The sequence below is a fragment of the Chiloscyllium plagiosum genome, unplaced genomic scaffold, assembly GCF_037043375.1.
Source record: "Chiloscyllium plagiosum isolate Xiang-an unplaced genomic scaffold, Cpla_swu_hap1 HiC_scaffold_19, whole genome shotgun sequence".
In the NCBI taxonomy this organism is placed as follows: Eukaryota; Metazoa; Chordata; class Chondrichthyes; order Orectolobiformes; family Hemiscylliidae; genus Chiloscyllium; species Chiloscyllium plagiosum.
In genome coordinates this window covers 44070190-44091696 of record NW_028270157.1, presented here as the reverse complement: position 1 = coordinate 44091696, position 21507 = coordinate 44070190, and the positions used below count along the sequence as shown (strand labels likewise).

The following is a 21507-nucleotide window of genomic DNA, read 5'->3' as shown; positions in this document are numbered from 1 at the left end:
AATCAAAGTAAAACACACAGACTGAAATGGTTAGCTCCTCCTAGGATCAATCTTTTTAAATTCTGATGGGTGGAGCTTATCACAAGATCTTGGTTGACGTGTAGATTATGTATAATTTTGAATAAAGAGGAGACATTGAATAAGCTGTCAGTACTAAAGTTGATAATGTATCAAGACTAGATGAGGTGCATTCAAGGTTATTAAAGGAAGTGGGAGGGGAAATTGCAGATGCGCTGACATTAATCTTTCAATCTTTCCTGGAATCTAGGGTAGTGCCAAAGGACTGGAGAATTGCCAACATTAAGCTTGTAAAGAAAACCCCAACAATTACAGATCTGTTACTTTAATAAATATGGAAAAATGAGAAAATGGGGTTACTTCGGAAGAGCTGGCATGAATTTGTTAAGGGAAAACCCATGGCCAACTAACTTGCTGATGTTTTTGAAGAGGTAATAGAGAGGATTCCTGAGGTCAAGGCTGTTGATGTGGTCCACATGGACTTAGACCATAAGACACAGGATCAGAAATTAGGCCATTCAGCCCATTGAGTCTGCTCCACCATTCAATCATAGCTGATAAGTTTCTTAACCCCATTCTCCTGCTTTCTCGCCATAACCCTTGATCCCCTTGATAATCAAGAACCTATCTATCTCAGTCTTTGAATATACTCAGTGACCTAACCTCCACAGCCTTCTGTGGTAGTGAATTCCATAGATTCACTACTCTCTGGCTGAAGAAGTTTCTTATTATCTCCATTTTAAAAGGTCTTCCCTTTACTCTAAGGCTGTGCCCTCAGGTCCTAGTCTCTCCTACTACTGGAAACATCTTCCCAATATCTCCTCTGTCCAGGTCATTCAACTAGATCCATCCTCATTCTTCTAAACTCCATTAAGTATAGACCCAGAGTCCTCAAACGTTCCTCATATGTTAAGCTTTTCATTCCTGGGACCATTCTCATGAACCTCCTCTGGACACACTCTAGGGCCAGTCCATCCTTCCTGAGATCTGGAGCCCAAAACTGCACACAATATTCCAGACTTCTGGAAAGTATTTGGGCCATACCATACAATACTGTTGCATAAAAAGTTATAGTTCATAGAGTAAAAGGGTCAGTAGTAACATGCATAAAAATTTGGCTGAGGAATAGGAAACAGAGAGTGGTGGTTAACGGGTATTTTTTAAACTGTACGAAGGGTTGTGTTGTTCACTAGGAATTGGTATTGGGACTTTTGCTTCTGCTTATATGCGTAATTGAACTAGAACTTGGTGTATGGAAGACAGTTTAAAAGTTTGTTTGGGACTTGGGACCATTGTAATCTGTAAAAAGGATAGTGTCAATCTTCAAGAGGGTATAAACAAGTTGATGGAGAAGGTAGACAGGTGGCAGATGAAAGTCAATGCAGACTGGTTTGAGATGATGCATTTTCTTAAAAAGCATGTGGAGAAATAGTATAAAATAATGAATACTATTCTAGAAGGAATATAAAACCACAGAGACCTGGGTGTTTCTGTGCATTAGTCATTAAAATTGGCAGTACAGGAAGAGAGAATTGTTAATAAGCACACAGTATTCTAGCTTTCCTAAGTAGAGACAGAGTACAAAAACAAAATGGCTCTGCTGAATATCTAGAGAACACTAGCTAGACCTCAGCTGGAGTATTGTGTTCAGGTTTGGGTGCTCCACTTTATTAGAGGGGGTACAGAACCAGTTTACAAAAATGATTCAGGTATGAGAAGCTTCAATTACAAGAATAGATTATAGAAGCTGGGACTGTTTTCCTTGGGGAGGAGAAGCATGGAAGAAAATTTGGTAAAAGTTTTCAAAATCACGACTGACCTGGACAGAATAGAAGTTGAGAAACTGTTTCCTCCCATAAAATGATCACGAACCGGGGACACAGCTTTAAATTGTTTTGAAAAAGAAGTAAATGTGAGGTTAGAAAATCTTTCACACAACAAATAGTTAGGGTAGGGAATGTTCTGTCTGGAAGTCTGCTTGAAAATGACTTATAATTGAGGCATTCAAGAGAGGAGTTGATGGTTATTTAAATAGAAACAATGTGTAGGGGTATGGGGAAAGGCAGGAGATTGGCAATAAGTCAAAATGCTCAGCGGGCTGATGCAGACACAGTGATTCCTCTGCACCATAACAATTCTGTGATAAACTGCTTTAGAAAGAATTCCCATGTCTTCCAGAAGGTGAAAAGCGCTATCGAATTACGAGTTAATGTTTCATTTTCCCCCTTGTCTCTTCAACTAACAGCTGTTTGGCTCTGTGTCAGAAATGGGCTGAACTGCACAGTAGAATTAGTTTTACTGCTATTGTAACATTCCTGCTGTGCTAAAGCAATAACTTGTTGTATAGCTCCTGTAAGATCTAACGCAACATTTGAGTAAAAATTTCACCAAACTTTATTTTCCAGGAATAACAGTTGTGCATTATGGTTGTATAGAAGATTTAGCAATTTGACTTAAGCATTTATTTCACCATTTAGTTTTGCCCAGCGGTTTCAATGTTGTTAACAAAGCAGCTGTTAACAAAACTCAGTAGTAAAACTTTCTGCTAATGGGGGATATATCCTATACAACACCTATTTTAAATAGCATCTGAAATTATAATACAATTTAGTTGGTCCTGTTGATTGAATTTATGAAGCAGATACATACTTCAGATGATGAAAATAGCAAGTGCAAGAGTTTTATACAATTACACTTAATTTCAGTGGTGTGTGAATGCCCACTATGTTAACAGAATATATTTGTTCTATGTAGTGTATTAATTACATGATCTTTGAAGAAAAATAAAATTTAATGCAGTGAAGCTTTGAAAACTAGATTGTCTCTGCCTCTGCCTGAGAATACTTGGCAGCTGTATTGGAAATTACTACTCGTCAGATTTCAGTATGATGCTGTTTATGTGTTTCAACTAAAAGTGAAGGGGTGGGAATAGTTGTTGGCCATCGAAGGCTGTTGCTGATTTTGTTAATTTTCTTTTATTTAGCTCTTTGAAAAGTTTTACACTGATTTGCTGATAATTCCCTTGGGGTTTTCACAGAGTGAGAGAATTCAGCTGGGATCCATTACTGTTGTTTGTCAGTGTAAAGTTATTTACAATGGATGTAAGTAGAATGATGCAAAAATGTGTGTAGAATAATCCAACACTAAATAAGCAATTCATGACAGGTTCTGGCAGTTGAAGCTCCATAATAAAACATGTAAGAAGTGGAAACTGTGAGGTCAGCCCAGGTTTCTTGGAAAAGTTAAGCATTGAAACGCTGCAATTTGTTTGTGAGCACTAAAATAGTGCGAGGGCATTCTTCTAGATTTATTCTAATTAAAGAATAGGAATAAGTCACTTTACCTTGCTGCCAAGGTGTCATTCTTCCAAAATATATGAACAGTCAATGCATTTTTTCTATCCTTTTCTAAAATTGTAATTTCTCTCCCACTCTCTGAACACCACCCCTTTCTGTCCATCCCCTTTCTCTCTCAGTCTCAGAGTGAAATCATGTGGCTCGGTAATCTTGTAATCTTGTCCGAGCTTGTGCAGACAGCCAAATGGGAGCAGCCAGAGGTGACCTTTCTAAGGTCTTCCACTTTTCTTGTGATTGCTTGCCTCTGATACAGAGCTCTGAACATTCTTTCAAATTGAAATCTGGCATTGATGTGCTATGGATTAATCAGTTGATATTAGTGACAATACTATGAGCTTCTAACAGATTTCAGTGTACTAGAATCTGGTGTAAATAGCCAAAGCATTCAAAAGTTTTGAATATCTAAGTAAAATAGTTTATTTTGTAACTAGTGTGCATTGGCAGGCAGCACTTTTCCCATCCCATTGAGTGAAACTTCATACAAGGGCAAAATGTGTGTGTGTTGGAACTTTTAAGACATAAATCAAAAGATCTGGAAGTACTTAGCAGAAAATGCAAAACCTTTCATAACAACAACAAGGAAGAATGAAATAAAATTGAACACTGAAGAAGAGTTGTGGTGACGTATTTAAATTTAAGGAGATAATAGGGAGTGTTTAAAAAATATTGCTTCATAGGCACATGATTAGGTGAAGATATTCCTTCTGTGTTGAGATTTTTCTCATAATTTCAGAATGTTCACAAACTTCCCAGGCACCCATTTCAATGGTCAACAATGTGGGAAGGCCTAAAGTAGGATCCCCAGTTTGCTACAATTTCTGACTGGATACCCCAAATGGTTAAGCTGCTGGATGAGGAGGGATAAACTTCTTTATTCACCCATTCCCTTCAGTTGGTCACAATAAGGATAATTTAAAGAGAAGGTCATTTTGCAAGATCAAATGCAAGACGAAAGTATACGGTAAATGGCAGGGCCCTTGGGAGCATTGATACACAAAGTGTTCTTGGAATGCAAATGCATAATTCCCCAAAAGTGGCAACACAAGTGGATGCTGTGGTAAAGAGGGCATGCAGCATGCTTGCCTTCATCGTTTGGGGCACTGAGTATAAAATTGGCATGTACAGCTGTATGAAACTTCAGTGAGGCCACATTCAGAGTATTGTATGCAATTCTGTTTGCCACACTATAAGAGTGATGTAGAGGCTTTGGAGAGGATGGAAAAGAGTTTTAACCAGGGTGTTGCCTGGATTGGAATGTATTATCTATAAGGAGAGGTTGGATAAACTTGGATTATTTGTTGGACTGTATCCAGCCGAGAGGTAACCTGATAAAAGTATACAAAATTATGAGAGACATGAATTGGGTGGGTTGTAGGAGTCTTTATCCCAGGATGTAAATGCCAAATACAAGAGGGCATAGATTTAAGGTGAGAGAGGAAAAGTTTAAAAGGGATGTGTGAGGAAAGATTTTTACTCAAAGGGTGGTAGGGTCCCAGGAATATGCTGCCGGGGGGGGGGGGGGTGGTAGATGTAGATACATAAAAAAAAGGTTTAGGAAGCATTTAGACAGACATGTGAACAGTCAGAGAATAGAAGAATATGGACCACGTGCAGGAAGATGGGATTAGTTTAGAATGGCATCAAGGTGGCACAGCCATGGCAGGCTGAAGGGCCTGTTCCTGTACTGTACTGTTTTATGTTTTAACTTCTATGTCCATAAATATTTCAAAGTTATGATCTGTGGCTATGACAAAAGTTTCACAGTGATGACAGATTTTAAATTTTGAACACTAATCTAGACTTGTTGAATAAAGCATATTAATGTAAGAGAGAATTGTCAGTTTTGGAAGCATTAGTTGAGGATAGTAATCAATGGCTCTGCTCAATGTTAACCATTGCTCTCTTTTAACATTTTGTGACTACCTGTGGGACACTCCATTATTTGAATAGAATCAGTTAGTCTTTCAGCCATTTGACCTTCCATACTTGTGATGGTTGTATGATAGAACTGTACAATTTATTCCCACACCCCAACCTTTATGCAAAGTTGCCTCGTAAAGATTCCTGTGGGATCTCATAACTCCGATATCTTCAGAATCTGATATCCTTTCACTCTGTCTATTCCAGATCTTAACAGTATAGCCTCAATTTTGACCACATCTATCTAAAGAGAATAGTCCCAGCTTCTCCCAATCAATCCAGATTCCTTAACCCCTCATTGCTTGTATAATCCTGGCAACCCTCCCCTGTACCCTCTCCAGGTCTTTGACATTCTTGCTGTGTTTGTTGTAGTTCAACTGAGGCCGAACCACAGATTTTTAAAACTTCAGTATGGCTTCCTTGTTTTTCTGTTCAGTGCCTCAATTCACAAAAGCGGGTCCACATTATGTTTTCAGAACTTTTTTTTTAACTTTTGTCCTGACACCTTTAAAGATGTCTGCACAAACGCCCCAGGTCTTTCTGATCTTGCACCTGCCACCTCATCAGAGTAGGATGATTTAAATAATGCTGCTTCACCATGTTGTTCACATTAGCACATTAAATCGCATCTGCCAGGCCGTTTCATGAGTCTGTGTTTACCTGAGGTCTGTTACTACTCTGTTTGTTATTCGTTGCATTGCCTGGAAACTTTGGAATGATACCCTCTGCACAAATTTATTATTGACTGTATTTTCATAGATTGATGTCCATACTTTGTTAATTGAGATTTCTTCACCCCATCTTCCATCTTTTCCCACATGCCTTTTCCTTCTTTTGATCCTTGGCTAGGTTTCCAGACAAAATAATATTGTAGCAGGTGTACTTTGGAATCTGATATTAAAAAAAATTCAAATCGCTGTTAAAATATACAGTAAGCAAAAACTTGCCTTTTTGGGCTTTTGTTCTGATCCTACACTAACTTGTTCTGGGGAGTCCTTCCTTTGCTTCCCCAGTTTCAGATGGAGAGATGGGTTAGAATGGGGTTGTTTTCCTTGGAGCAGAGGAGACTGAGAGGGGACATGCTGAAGATGTATAAACAGCTTGTTAAAACTCTCATCCCCTTCTAAAGGTAAATCACCATAGTTCCAGAGGAATCTCAGGGCTGCTGTCTCCTTAAAGAGAGAGAGAGAGAGAGACACAATCGGTGGTGGGTTTAACCTGAGGGTCACCACGCCTCAGGCAAGGGGGTGAGATTGAAAAGGCAGGACCTCGATGGTAACCTCCGATGCGACAGGAATTGACATGCTGTTGATGTTGCTCTGTAAACCAACCAGATTCCTGAAGAACGGCTTATGCCTGAAATGTCGATTCTCCTGCTCCTCGGATGTTGCCTGGCCTGCTGCGCTTTTCCAGCACCACACTTTTCAACTCTATAAACCAACCGTCCAACCAACTGAGCTAGCCCTGAACCCCATCCTCACTGGCCAAACCAACATTCTAAATTCGCCTTTACATGCAGCAAGATACCTGTCCAACTAGAATGCTGAAGCAGTGCTGCAAGGTCGGAAAAACCATCTCTCAGGTGGAAAGCAAAATGCTCGCAACAGCTGCAGTCTAGGGCAGACGCAAGAATATCCCTTTGTCCTCTTTTGAAGGCCTCCCTGGTGTTCAGGCCGCAGTTTATACCTTGACAGGCTGTTATCACACCGCTGTGTGTGTGGGAGCTTGCTGTGCGCAAATTGGCTGCTGCATTTCCCTGCTTTATAACAGTTGCTGCGTCGCACTTGATGACTATGAAATGCATTGGAAACATCCTGAGCTTGTGTGAGATGCTATAAAAGCACAGGTTTTATCTTTTTTTTGGTCCTGGTTGCATGCGTGTGTGTGTGTCTTCTTCAGTGTTAACAAGTGAATGAACTGGTAGGCAAGGCGGTACATGGTGAAACACTCCCCACCCTCTACCAGAGCAATTGAGTGAATGTTGTAATTCAGTTGAACATCCAACTTTGCATCAACCTTCCAGCTTAAAGTTTCCTGACACATGCTGTGCCAGACGTTGGCTCTCTTTCGCGCTGTCCGCTTTTTAGCTCCAGCGTCTGCGTTGGACTGAAAAATGTCAGGCGTCCGTGTCCACTTCAGCAGAGAGAATCTTGTCTTTTAAAAGAAAAGCACACTATCTAAATGGTGAGAGGGTGCAGATCTCGGAGATGCGGTGGGATCTGGGTATCCTAGTGCACGATCGCAAGTCAGTCTGCAGCCACAGCAAGCAATCAGGCAAACTAATATGATGTGACGGTTTATTGTGATAGGCGTTGAATGCAAGAGTAAGAAGGTTATGCTTCAGTAATGCAGGGGCATTGGTGAGACCATGTCTGGAGCACTGTGTATAGGAAGAACTAGCCATTTGGATGCAGAACTGGCTCAGAGGCAGAAGACAGAGGGTGGTGGTGGAGGGTTGCTTTTCAGACTGGAGGCCTGTGACCAGTGGAGTGCCACAAGGATCGGTGCTGGGTCCTCCACCTTTTGTCATTTACATAACTGATTTGGATGCGAGCATAAGAGGTACAGTTAGTAAGTTTGCATATGACACTGAAATTGGAGGTGTAGTGGACAGCGAAGAGAGCTACCTCAGATTACAATAGGATCTTGACCAGATGGGCCAATGGGCTGAGAAGTGGCAGATGGAGTTTAATTTAGATAAATATGAGGTGCTACATTTTGGGAAAGCAAATCTTAGCAGGACTCATACACTTAATGGTAAGGTCCTAGGGAGTGTTGCTGAACAAAGAGACCTTGGAGTGCAGTTCATAGCTCCTTGAAAGTGGAGTCGCAGGTAGATAGGATAGTGAAGAAGGCATTTGGTATGCTTTCCTTTATTGGTCAGAGTACTGAGTACAGGAGTTGGGAGGTCATGTTGCGGCTGTACAGGACATTGGTTAGGCCACTATTGGAATTTTGCATGCAGTTCTGGTCTCCTTCCTATTGGAAGGATGTTGTGAAATTTGAAAGGGTTCAGAAAAGGTTTGCAAGGATGTTGCCAGGGTTGGAGGATTTGAGCTATAGGGAGAGGCTGAACAAGCTGGGGCTGTTTTCCCTGGAACGTCGGAGGCTGAGGGGTGACCTTATAGAGGTTTACAAAGGTATGAGGGGCATAGATAGGGTAAATGGGCACAGTCTTTTCCGTGGTGTGGGGGAGTCCCGAACTAGAGGGCATAGGTTTAGGATGAGAGGGGAAAGATATAAAAGAGACCTACGGGGCAACTTTTTCACAGAGGGTGGTACGTGTATGGAATGAGCTGCCAGAGGAAGTGGTGGAGGCTGGTACAATTGCAGCATTTAAGAGGCATTTGGATGGATATATGAATAGGAAGGGTTTGGAGAGATATGGGCCAAGTGCTGGCAGGTGGGACTAGATTGGGTTGGGATATCTGGTTGGCATGGACGGGTTGGACCGAAGGGTCTGTTTCCATGCTGTACATCTCTATGACTCTATCTGGTTAGTGTTATACCTGACACATAGGAAGATGGTTGTGGTTGTTGGAGGTTAGTCATCTCAGCTCCAGGACATCTCTGTAGGAATTGCTCAGGATAGTGTCCTAGGCCCAACCATCTTTAGCTGCTTCATCAATGACCTTCCGTCCATCATAAGGTCAGAAGTAGGGGTGTTTGCGGATGATTGCATAATGTTCAGGAACATTCTTGACTTCTCAGATGCTGAAGCAGTCTGTGTCCAAATGCAACAAGATCTGGGCAATATCCAGGCTTGCACTGACAAGTAACACATAACATTCGCACCATGAAAATATCAGGCTATGACCATCACCAATAAGAGACAAACTAACCACTGCCCCTTGACATTCAATGGTGTTACCATCACTGAATCCCCCAATATCAACATCTTTAGAGTTATATTGATCAGAAACGCAAATGGATTCACCACATAAACACAGTGGCTACAAGAGCAGGTCAGAGGCTAGGAATACTGCAGCGAATAACTCTCCTTATGACTCTTAAAAGCCTGTCCACCATCTACAAACAGCAAGTCAGGAGTGTGATGGAATACTGCCTATTTGCCTGGATGGGTGCAGCCCCAACAACACGCAAGTGGCTTGATACCATTCAGGACAAATCAGGCCACATGAATGACATTGAACTGGCTGCACCACTGGCACTCAGTAGCAGCAGTGTGTACTATCTAAAAATTCACCAAAGATCCTCACACAGCACCTTCCAAACCTATGACTGCTTCCATCTGGAAGGACAAGGGCAGCAAATATATGGGAGCATCACTACCTTGAAGTTCCCCTCCAAGCTGCTCACCATCCTGACTTGGTTCCTTCACCGTTGCTGGGTCAAAATCCTGGAATTCTCTCCCTCATTGCATTGTGGGTCAACCCACAGCAGGTGGACTGCAGCCATGTAAGAAGGCAGCTCATCACCAGCTTCTCAAGTGCAACTAGGGACGGGCAATAAATGCTGGCCAGCCAGCGGCACCCACATCCCATAGAATGAGAAAAAAAGAAATCCCAAGATCCAGATTTACGTCTACCAAAGAGCTTATGCTCGAAATGTCAGCTCACCTGCTCCTCGGCTGCTGCCTGACCTGCTGTGCTTTTCCAGCAATGCACTTTTTGACTCTGAACTCCAGCGTCTGTAGTTTTCACTTTCTCCTTTCTGATGACCCCACTGAGTTGAAGAATACTTTGCAAGACAGATCATAGGTATAAATTCATTAAGTTATTTTGTTCTGCGTATTGATAAGCAATGTTTTGTTCACTAACAGGTATTGGAAATCTGCTTATATTTTTGGGGATTTTCCAGGATGCTCAATGTGCGCAGTAGAGATGTTCATGAGTACCTTTATATGAAAAATCAAGAAACATAGAATCCCTACAGTGTGGAACCAGGCCCATCAAATTCACACCAACCCTCCCAGACCTACCCCATCCTTATAATAGCTAACTCACTTAGCCTGCATATCCCTGGACACTATAGGCAATCTAGCATGGTCAATCTACCTAAGCTGCAGATCTTTAGAGTGTAGGAGGAAACCAGAGCACCTGGCTGAAACCCATGCAGATATGGGGAGAATGTGCAAACTCCACACCGAGTTACCCAAAGCTGGAATTGAACGTGGGTCACTGCCGCTGTGAGGCAGCAGTACTAACCACTGAGCCACCATGCCACCCAAGACCATTGCATAGGCTAGGTTCCTGGTAATAGATATTATTTCCCATTCTAACCCAGCAGCTCTGACTTTATTTGCTTTCTCTCAATCACTGGTCCTGCCCCCTCCAAGCACATCTCATCCACAAGCTGCACCACATGCTGTCAAAAACTACTTCATAAAGATCTACTCAGCTAACTTGCTTTCCACATCCCCAGCTAAATGACCACAGCAGGTCTTAAACTATCAACTGAAAATTCTGACCATCTCTTCCTTTGTCACCACAAAACCCCTATAATTGACTGCCTCATTTCCAATTTGCCTTCTTTTAAAAGTGGTTGCGGTTTGACTCTATGATATTCTCTCAGGATTGTTGTTCAAGCCTATCCAATTTTCAGGCCCCTTCAGGCTCTCCTGAATGTATGCTACTTAGATCAAGTTAATGAGAATATAGGAACATTCTACTCTGCACTAATCAGTACACTTAATTTGTCTCTTTTATGCAGTTCATGGGACAAGCAAATTTGCACATATTTGAAGACTGGTGTGGCGGTTCTGTTGATCAGCTCAGGAAAAATATTCATTTCCCTCTCTTTCCACATGTGAGTATCTACTGTACCTAAGCAAGTATGAAAATGTTGGGAGCAATAATTGTATTTGCAGTCAGATGGAATTATTGGAATCCTTTCAAATTATTTGTTGTTTGCTGCAACTTCCCTTTTGACACTTTGTTGATACCAGTAACGTCTTAACTCTCGAACCAGTGGTCTTGAATCACTTGTAAGGATAAGAAACATTTTCAGAATCACCATGTTACATCAAAGGATACTGAAGTCATTTTGTATCAATGCAACATTGTCAGAAAAAAAGCTTTTATGCAGGTAAGGATTATATCAATATCCAACAACTTCCCATTTGCTTGGATGAATGCAGCCCAACAACATAAATGATGGGCGACTTCTCCAGGTCAAAGCAATGTTCTTAATCACCGCTATACTGTTTCTGGGATTCAACTCTAAATTCATTTCTGGCAATTCTTTTCCGATGTGGGATCAGGGTGCAGGTATCCTGTCTGGAGTTAGTCCTCCCACCTTTTGACCACTCCATTCAGAGTGTGGTCAGCTTGAGGAACTGCAGCCCGAGTCAAGTCCCTTCTGTGTGTAAATATAGTTCACAACACCATATTATAATACACTCCAGCATATTCATTCTCTGAACCGTGAGATAGAATCCCTGCAGTTTCTAGAAACAGGCCATATGGTCAAGCAAGTCCACACCAGCCTACTCCACAGAGCATCCCACTCAGACCCTTTCCCTACAACCCTGAATTTCCCACAGCTAATTCACCAAGCCTGCACACTACAGGCAATTTAATATGATCAATCCACCTAACCTGCCCATTGGACTGTGGGAGGAAACTGGAGGACCCAGCGGAAACCCATACAGACACAGAAAGAACATACAAAATCCATGCAGAAAATTGCTTGAGGGTGGAATCAAACCCAGGACCCTGGTGCTATGAGGGAGCAGTGCTAGCTACTAAGCCACCAGGCCACCCTTGATCCTAGAAAGAATATTATGCCACATAAACAACAAAGCTTGCTGCTAAACCTTTCTTTATTTGACAGTATGAACTTTATGAAGTAGCATAACATTTCAATAAAAAAGTTAATTCATAGTGGTGAAAAGATTATTTGTTCATTCAAAGCATAGCTAAAACTTACCAAAGTTTTGTATCTGACGTTTTAAGCAATTCCAAAGTATGCATCTCTACAGTCTGGTCTGGCACATATTCCAGGCATTTATTACCTATTATACGAGATTTGATTTCTGATACCTGATTTCAATTTTCATGCTAAAGATTGGAAAATTCCATTTTGCAGAATGATAGAATAATTACAGCACTGAAGATGACCATTCGGCACATCTTGTCCCTGCCAGCTCTCTGGAAGAACAACATTCCTCTTCCATCTCCACCACAATTTCCTAGTAGTTTTGCAGTTTTCTTTGCTTCAGGTTTGATCCACTATTCCTTTGAAGATCTGAACTGAATCTGCGACAGTCACTTGATTGAGTGGCCTCTCTTCCTATGTAACCAAGAGTGTGGGTGAAAAAGAATAAAGCCAAAAAAAATTAACAAACTGAACATCAAAACCATCTAAATAGGTGTTTGTTTGGGGTGGTGAGGAAAATACTAATCCCTTGGAAATGCAAACACTTTTTTATTGCCTTGAATTGCTTGCCTGTATTAATTCTAGGTTGACAATTGAGGAAATTAAGTCAAGATTGATTAAATTCATAGTTATTGTCCTTTCAGTACATAGAGAAATGTGGAAGTATTTAGTGCAGTATAGATCTAGCTGTCATTTGACAAGTACTATGCTGGCAATACTGACTCACACAGACCACTTTACCTGATTAATATTGCATTCTTGTAAACACCAAAAGAGGACTAATCTTCTACAGTTGTAAATGGGAAGAAATTAAAATGAGTTTGATTTGGTTCCTGATCTCACTGAATTTAATGATATTGTTATAGACACGGACTGTGGTCAAGAAGTTGGCGGTGGCACCAAGCTGGACCAACTATGGGCTCAGAATATTCGGCTATATCCATCCCTATGCAGATGGTGAGTCAGTTTCTCTTTCTAGCTTTGTTACTTTTCAACTTATCATCGTCGTCATAACAACCTTATTTCCTGAATTCAGCATTAATTGAACATTATATGTGAACTGCTGTGGTACTTGCAAGGGACAAGACGTGAATTGCTTTTAAATGAAAGAAAGCAGGCGGACCAGTTTGTTCTACCTTTAATCCGGGCACCATAACAAGTCTTTGATTCTGTAATATTGTGCTTCTTAGCTGTCACATTAACAATGCAGCAAGAACACCCTGCTGTAAGATAGTCTGCTTGCGGTAACTTTGTGCGTCCATTCTGAGTGTCACAACAACACAAAGCTCTTAACTTGTAGGTATTGAAATCTTCTAACCTGTAAGGCAAGTGTTGCTTGGAACCAGAGCAATTGTGGAAAGGTGGAGTGAGAGAGAAGCAAACACAGAAACCTCTAGTGAATCTCCCATGCAGGACTTGACTTTCAGCAAATATACCTGCTTTGTGAAATGCTGTTGAGAAATTGCAGCTAACGTTGTATCCTTATTTGGTTGATCAGGATATGTTCAGGTAATAACATGACTGGAGAGGAGAAAATGAACAACATCAGTTTCAAGGGCAAGGGAATCTTTCTATTTTTATGCATAAACATGTGCTAATAAGAATATTTGAGTTTCCAGTATCTCACGCACATGTCTGACTTTAAATGAAGTTTTATTATTTTTATCCTTTTGGGCCTGCATTGAAATCAAAAGTGTACATGATTCGTGAATATGTTCTAAGTATAATCCTTTTAAATTGTTTAACTTATTTAGTGGTTTACCATTAAGCAATCCTTTAATCATTGGGTTAATCTGTCAGTCTGAACTGAATTGAAATGAGAGTGAGACAAATCAACATGATACTAAAACCTCTGTTTTTAACTCTTAAGCTGAAAGAACGGAAGATTTCATGCTCCCAAACAGATGGTTTCCCCTGTTATTACGAGCAATATAATTTAAGGTGCAGAATGGCAAACCATAGAAGGGAAATGTCAATTAACATAAAATTATTTCCAGTTAATTAAGGCCGAGTACTATTGTCAAAAATGTTTTGTTCAGGCGTCTTCATTATAACCTTTGTGACCATGTTGATTTATAGAGACATCTCTTAAACAGGCAGTTCTTTGAGAGACATTGCTGGCAAAGAATCGTTGCTGTGTTTGTCTGTATACGAAGAGGCACTGCACTTCAAAAGGAAAGTAATTCATTGCATGAAAGGTAGTGAGACAATACAAAGTGCTTCTTTTAATCCTTCACTTAACTAAATTGCTAACAGTCTGCTGCTTCCATGCCACACAAAAAAACCCAAAGATCCCTGAAATGATTAAAGTGAGCCCTCCCATATATATTCAGGAACAGCCAATAATCCCCTCAGTTAATCCTTGACTGATCTGTACGAGCTCCTGTCTCTGGTATCTCTACAGTCAAATGTTAAATAATTTTGAGCAGTCTTGATATGTTTGTTTGCAGTTGAATCTACAAAATGTGCCAGTAGTTCACTGGATGTTGGTCTTTCTACTCAGTGATATTTTGGAAGCGACTGAAGTTAATGAATTGACTGACATTAATCCTCTCATTATTGATACAATTTCCTTGCTAGATTCTTTCATGCTGACAATGATTAAAGTATTAAAGCATTTTCCTTCCTGATACAGCAGAAAAGAATATCTCCCCTCTCAAAACGTGCTTCATTCTTTTCTATCTATAGGTGCTTAAAGGAAGGAAGAGCTAACATAGTACCTTATCATGTTCTAATTGGATCTCAAACCAACAGATGACCAGGAGTTCCCATTTGTGGTTTCTTCTTACAAAGACAAATGCAGCAACCTTATACCAACGTGGTTCCAAAAACAATAAAATAATAAGTGACTAGTCTGTATTTGATTTAACATATCTTCCAAAAAATGATACTTCCTCCAATGTAGCCCCCACCTTAATACTGCACTGAAATGTTAGCCCAAGTTAAATGCTCAAAATAGGGTCTGAATATACAATTGTTTAGTTCACAAATGTCAATTGATCTAAGATGACACTCCAGTAACAAACTCAATTTAGTAAGACAAACATTAGAAAAATATAACCTTGGTCCTGATCACCTTTTGCAAAAGAAGATTAAATACATGGCATTTTACGTTAGCGCTTCAAGGTGTTTTATTGCACAATTATAGAATGTAGGTTAGTGTCTATGATTTATTACACAAAGAGTTGCAGTCACTGCTCTGCCCGAGGAATGAGAACTAGATACTTCTCTATCGCAAGAGGAAGGAAATATTTGCAGTTGAGATGGATTATTTTTACAATACTTGCTCAGTATTAGCAGAAAGTGGGCATAATCAGAGGCTTAGACAGAAGTTCTTTGACTTCCATCTCAGCAGGGTTTATAAAATGTGTTTCTAGGTTGTGGGCATTGTTGCATTATTGCTTATCCCTAATTGTCATGAAGAAAATGGTGATGAATTATCTTCTTGAACTTCTGTGGTCCATGCAACATAGGGAAACCTACAGAGGTCCAGGATTTGACTAAGTAACAGTGAAGAACCCTGAGAAAAAAAAGAAATAAACTACACTCAAAAAAAAATGTGCTTCAGGAAGGACTCTGTGCACTTTTTGTTGTAATATTGAGACTACAGACCACAATATTCGTATGACAGTCATACTGTTTGGTGTAATCAGAGATCTGAGCTCAGATTTTTCAGGGAAATGTCTACTTTTGCAACTTCCAACTGCACACCTGACCAGTGCATGACTTTGGTTGGAACTTCAATATTCTTTTACAGATTTCAAATTTGCAGTGCAGTCTGAGAATGATGTTGGAGTGTGACTGGAAGATGCATTCGGAGGCACGCTGTCAGAAGTCCATTTCAGTTCTCCAATAGAGAAGCCCAGCTCTTAACATTATCAAAAGGCTCCCTAAACCTCACCCAGCAACCCACACCACTCCATTCCTGCTCAGGTCTGTCATGTCATCCCATGCCAATTCGGATCTCCATGCCACACCTATTCCAGCTCAGAGCCTCCACCCAAGTCAAGCCCCTGTCAGAGCTCTCATGCCATTTTCATTACCCATGAATCTGCCAGGTCACTTCATATCTGTTCAGTTTTCCCCATACTCTATTTACCTTTATCATCTCCCTGTCCTCTCAGGTTTACCCATTCTACCACTATGCCATATCAAATGATTCATTCCCCTCCCTGATTCCAAGTATCCATCACAGTCACTCACCCAATATGCATTCGGTACTCTGTTATTATAGTCTCACAAAGCTGACAGTCACTCACTTGAACCATTGTGTGAACAGCCCTGTAAAGTTTGCATCTCGATCAAGCCGTAATATTATTTTATTTCCTACAGCCTGAAATTGAAAGAACAGAATGTCAGTCAATTGAATGGAAGGAGCTGGGAAAGATATATAGAGTCATAATGTCATACAGCATGGAAACAGATCCTTCGGTCCATGCTGACCGTGTTGCCAAAATAAAGTCGTCCCATTAGACCAACTTTCCATTTGGGACCTTGTCAATGGCCTTACTGAAGTCCATGTAAACTATGTCAACTGAACTACCCTTTTTAATATATTTGGTCCATATCCTTTCAAACCCTTCCTATTCATGAACTTATCCAAATGTCATTTAAATGTTGTAATTGTACCTGCATCCAGCCCTTCCTCTGGCAGTTCATTCCACGAACCAATCTCTATGTAAAAAAAGGTGCTGCTCATGTCCTTTTTAAATCTTTCTCCTCTCACCTTAAAACATGTGCTCCCTAGTTTTGAACTCCCTCAACCTGGGGAAAAGATCCTTGTCATTTACCTTATCTATACCCCTCATGATTTTATAACCCCCAATAAGGTTACCCTTCAGCCTCCTACACTCCAGTGAAGAAAGGCCCAGTCTTTCCAGGCTATTTTTATATCTCAAATGCTTGATTTCCAGCAACATCCTGATAAATCTTTTCTCAACCGTCTCTTTCATTTAATAGGGCAACCAGAACTGATTTACTTTACAATCAGAGTAGTCTGTATATTTAATTCCTTGTACCAAACATGGTTAGAGCTTATCAACACATTCTTCCACATTCTTGAATGCATTATGGCACTTCCTTCAATAAAAATTATACTCTAATCCGTTTCAATATTGAGAGATAGTGTTTAACTTATCTTTGCAGAACAGAGCCCTCTGATGAATCCCTGCTTTGAAAACTCATCTACACTATCTCTTACAGTATCTAATAGTGGCACTTAAAACTGTAGGATTATTTTCCACTTTTTTCCTGAATGTTCCAATCTCTTGGCAGCATTCTCCAAGTGGTCACAGACCCTACAAGGAGATGCGTTTTTTTGAAAACTGCTTCCAAAACCAACACCAACACACAAAGATTGTGTGTGAGGCAGGGGCAATCCAGTTTTCTTCTGGCCTTCACAAAGGACATCTCAACTTCAACAGAAGATCTTATCAACTTGTAAAAAAAGCCAAATGAAACTGGTATGGGGGCAGGGTGGCAGATGGAAATTAATGTCTGAGCAATTTTCAGCTTCATTGTTAAATGAAAGTGTGGCCTCTGTTCTCTGCAAAATCAGTCAGAGGGATTACGGAGGTGTGCTTGACCACAAGAGAGTGACCTTGTGCTGTGAGTCTATGTTTATGGCTAGCATTTAATACCCCTCATTATGCCAGGTTTGGATATGAGGGGCAATTAATTTGAAGGGTATTCAGGGTCGTAACTCCAGTGCCTTCCTACCCCACCCAGTTTGGTCCAGAGTAGGAAGGCACACAGACAGCCTACCTGCACTGATGATACTTCAGACCAATAAATGAACAGGTCATGCCCAAGGAAAAGCTGCTGTCATTGGTATTCCAATGGAAGGTAGGAGGGTCACCTTGTGGATAGCTTGAAATACACATCCCATGAGATTGCTTCCTGTGAAAGGGTTGGCAAATCTCTCAAGCAAATGTGAAGTTCTTTATTTTCTGAGATCCTTACACACTTGATGCAACTGCAGCATGCCAACTTCCGTGGACAAGCAACCGAATTTTATTAAGCACAACACAGTACAAACTTTCTGGAGGAACTTTAACGCACACCTCGCAGGGCTTGCAGAGTTGTGTCAAAGCTCTCTCCAAACACAGGAAACAGTCCTTCTTTTATACAAAATCTTTACATCACAGTTAGTAATGCCCACAAGACAACTCCCAGCCATTCCCCCAGTCACATGCCACTCAAGACAGAATGCAGTGACCACCCCACCCCAGAAACAATGTGATGCAAATCATCCCTTAATGGTCAAATCTGTTGCAGATTGTTTTTTGTAACTAGAGGGGCATAGTCAACTTCCAATTGTAATGTTCTTATTGTTTTCTGAATAGGAGATGAAAATGTAAATAGTAGGAGATGACAATCTAAATGGCTTCTAAATGGCAAGGAAATGGGCATGTAAATGGCTCTGAATAATAGGAGGTGATAATGTAATTTCTGTAAGTCAGAGGCATCCCACCCTAGTCTCGGGGCATCCAGTTTCCTGCAGGTCAGCAGAGCAAGTTAACTCTTTAATATCACACAATGACACTCAGAATTGATCAAGGAGTCCAGCACTGAGAAGCAGGTGAAGGATGGGGTGGTGGTACGCGACACTGTCTCACTGTCCTTGCTGCCAACTCCCTCTCTTGACCCATGATTCCCATCCTGCAACCTTCAACCTGCCCACAAACACCGAAGACATGGGGGCCCCTGTTGATCCTAGGTCTCTGATCAGGGCATTATCAGAAGCTGGCACTGCTCCCAGGAACACTGACATCCACGTAGAGCATCTTCCCATTGACTAACCAGCAGCTGTCATAATGGTGGCTTTGGCATTGCTGGGGCTCCTTGACCAATAGGGCAGCTAATGCTGCATGTTTAAGTGCCTGACGGCCAAAGGCAAGAACATCTATCAGTTCTCCTGCCAATGCGTCCAGTTGTAATAATTACATTCTGCCCTCTGTGTGGATGTGAGGTAAGGATAGAATTTGATTAATTGCAATAATTTTCTGTTTTCACTAAAAAACACTTACCAAGTTCAATGCCCATTCATAAATAGTGACTAATTTACTGAGGTGCTAGGGAGTCCAAGAATGGTTATAGCACAGGAGATGGAGGCCATGTGGCCTTGTCATATCCATACTCAGTGCAAGAGCAAATAACATAGAACCGCTCCCCTATCTTTTCACTGTAGTTCTGCACATTAACAGGCAGGGGGCGTTTCCATACATCTGCTGCCCTTGACCTTCTAGGTCAAAGAATTTGGGAAGTGCTGTCAAAGGATCCTTGGGTGCTTACTGCAGTGCAGCTCATAGAAAGTCCAAGAAGCTGCCACTGTGTCTTGATAGTGGAGGGAGTGTATGCTGACACTGATGGTGATGAATGTCGAGAGTGCAGTGCTGGAAAAGCACAGCAGGTCAGACAGCATCCAAGGAGCAGGAGAATTGACGTTTCAGGCAAAAGCCCTTCATCCTTCTCAACTCTAATCTCCAGCATCTGCAGTCCTCACCTTCGCCTGATGGTGATGAATGTTGTACCAATCAAATGGTTCATTTGTCAAGCCCATCCAGCCTCTTGAATATTGTTGGAGCCGCACTCATCCAGGCAAGATCAGAATACTCTATCACATTCCTGCTGTGTAGACACTGGTTGGGCCTTAAATTGTAAAGAAGTGAATTACTCACCACAGAAAGTTTGGCCTCTGACTTTCTCATGTAACTCCATTATTTATATGGCTGGTCCAGCTCAGTTTCTAGTCAGTAGTAACCTCCTGAGTGTCAATAGTGAAGGGATTTAGTGATGGTAAAGCTGTTAAACATTAAGGGAAAATTCTCTGTTGTTGGAGACAGTTGTTGCCAGGTACTTGTGTGGCACAAATGTTTATCATACCTTCTTTATTTTTGTAATCTATGCACCATCTTATAAAGCCTTGGATCATTTAGGTTTTATTAACTGCTCTCTTGGTCTGTCCTATAACCTTCAGAGGTCAATGTGCTGAAATTGATTCTGCCCAAAAGTTTTTAAGATTGGTGGGGAACCAATCTAGGGTCAGTTGGTGTTTCCAGAAAAGTAATTAACTATCTTGCTATCTTTAGGTGAATTCCAGTTTGCAGTGGCCTCTGATGATAATTCCGAATTCTGGCTGAGTACAGATGAGAGTCCTTCAAATCTCACACTTCTGGCGAAAGTTGGAAAGGTACAGTATCACTGTTTTCCAAAGCCTGCCCACATTAAACATTTGTTTCACCCTACCTGCAGAAAGAAATTGAGCTGTATCATTTTAGTCATATTGGTTCCTTAATGGTCTGTGCATTTTACAGCCAGAAATCCTGGGGATGTGTTGATAAAATAATATCAGAGAGCAGCATCACAACATGGTTTATTCTGTCAACAGCACTGGAGATGATAAACACTTTGTTTTTCACAAAATGATGTTAGTGTGCTCACTGTGATAAAAACATTGTGAGAAAACTACAATGTAGTAAAATAATTACAGAATAATTCATTTGCAAAAGAAATCATGTTTCTTATAAAACACAAATGCCAGCACAGAGGGAAAATATGGACTTCTTTCACTCACGCACACATTAGTGCAAACTAACCACAACAACGACATTAGGAACACCATTGTCTACCTTTATGCAGTGAAAATAATGCTCATGCTTGATCTGATCTGCCCTTAGTTTTTTTTTAATCCAAGTTAATGCTGACCCTCCAATTACATATCTCTTCATTTCATTACATGACCCTTTGTACGGTACTTTGTCAAGTATATCTTAAAATCCAGATAGTAAACTTCCAGTTCATTAACCTTCTCTATTACTTTATTGGTGGTGAATTGGATGTATTGATATCCATCTTGCATTGTGGGAGTCACAAGTGGTGCTAAGAGTTCATGGAAGATCTGAGCAGAAGGATGAGAGATGACGAAAAAGAACTGTTATTCTGGGCAGTATCTAACATTTATTCACAGTAAATGAAGACAACAGTTGTATGTTGTAACTTTATTTTTTAGCCCAATATTAGAGCTGGAAGGGAAAGCAAAGGAGTTGGGCAACATCTGATAAATTCACTGCTAAAACCGATATTGGAAGCAAAGTATTCTTTGTTAAATACAACCAGGAAGATCTAATGAGATCCTCCCATCAGCAAACTGGGAGTTATAAGTTGATTTGACCTCCCATATGCACCTAAATTATCCAAACTGTGCAGTTCATGATTGAAATTCAAGAAATTCTGACAGTCTTTATTATCTTTTATGTGAAGAGTAACCGGAATGCAAAGTACTGGGCTAATGGTAAGATTCTTGGTGGTGTAGATGGGCAGAGAGATCTCGGTGTCCATGTACACAGATCCTTGAAAGTTGCCACCCAGGTTG

General features: G+C 40.8%; 1 protein-coding gene across 2 annotated transcripts in view; it reads left to right on the top strand.

The window, feature by feature from the left end:
- b4galnt3b (beta-1,4-N-acetyl-galactosaminyltransferase 3b) overlaps positions 1-21507 on the top strand; it is a 215284-nt gene that overhangs the window by 120304 nt on the left and 73473 nt on the right. For both annotated transcript variants that reach the window (XM_087997275.1, XM_087997276.1), the window contains exons 4-6: positions 10968-11063; positions 13001-13091; positions 20225-20325. In XM_087997275.1, the coding sequence (XP_087853401.1) occupies positions 10968-11063; positions 13001-13091; positions 20225-20325 (288 nt within the window). The remainder of the gene's footprint in view (positions 1-10967; positions 11064-13000; positions 13092-20224; positions 20326-21507) is intronic.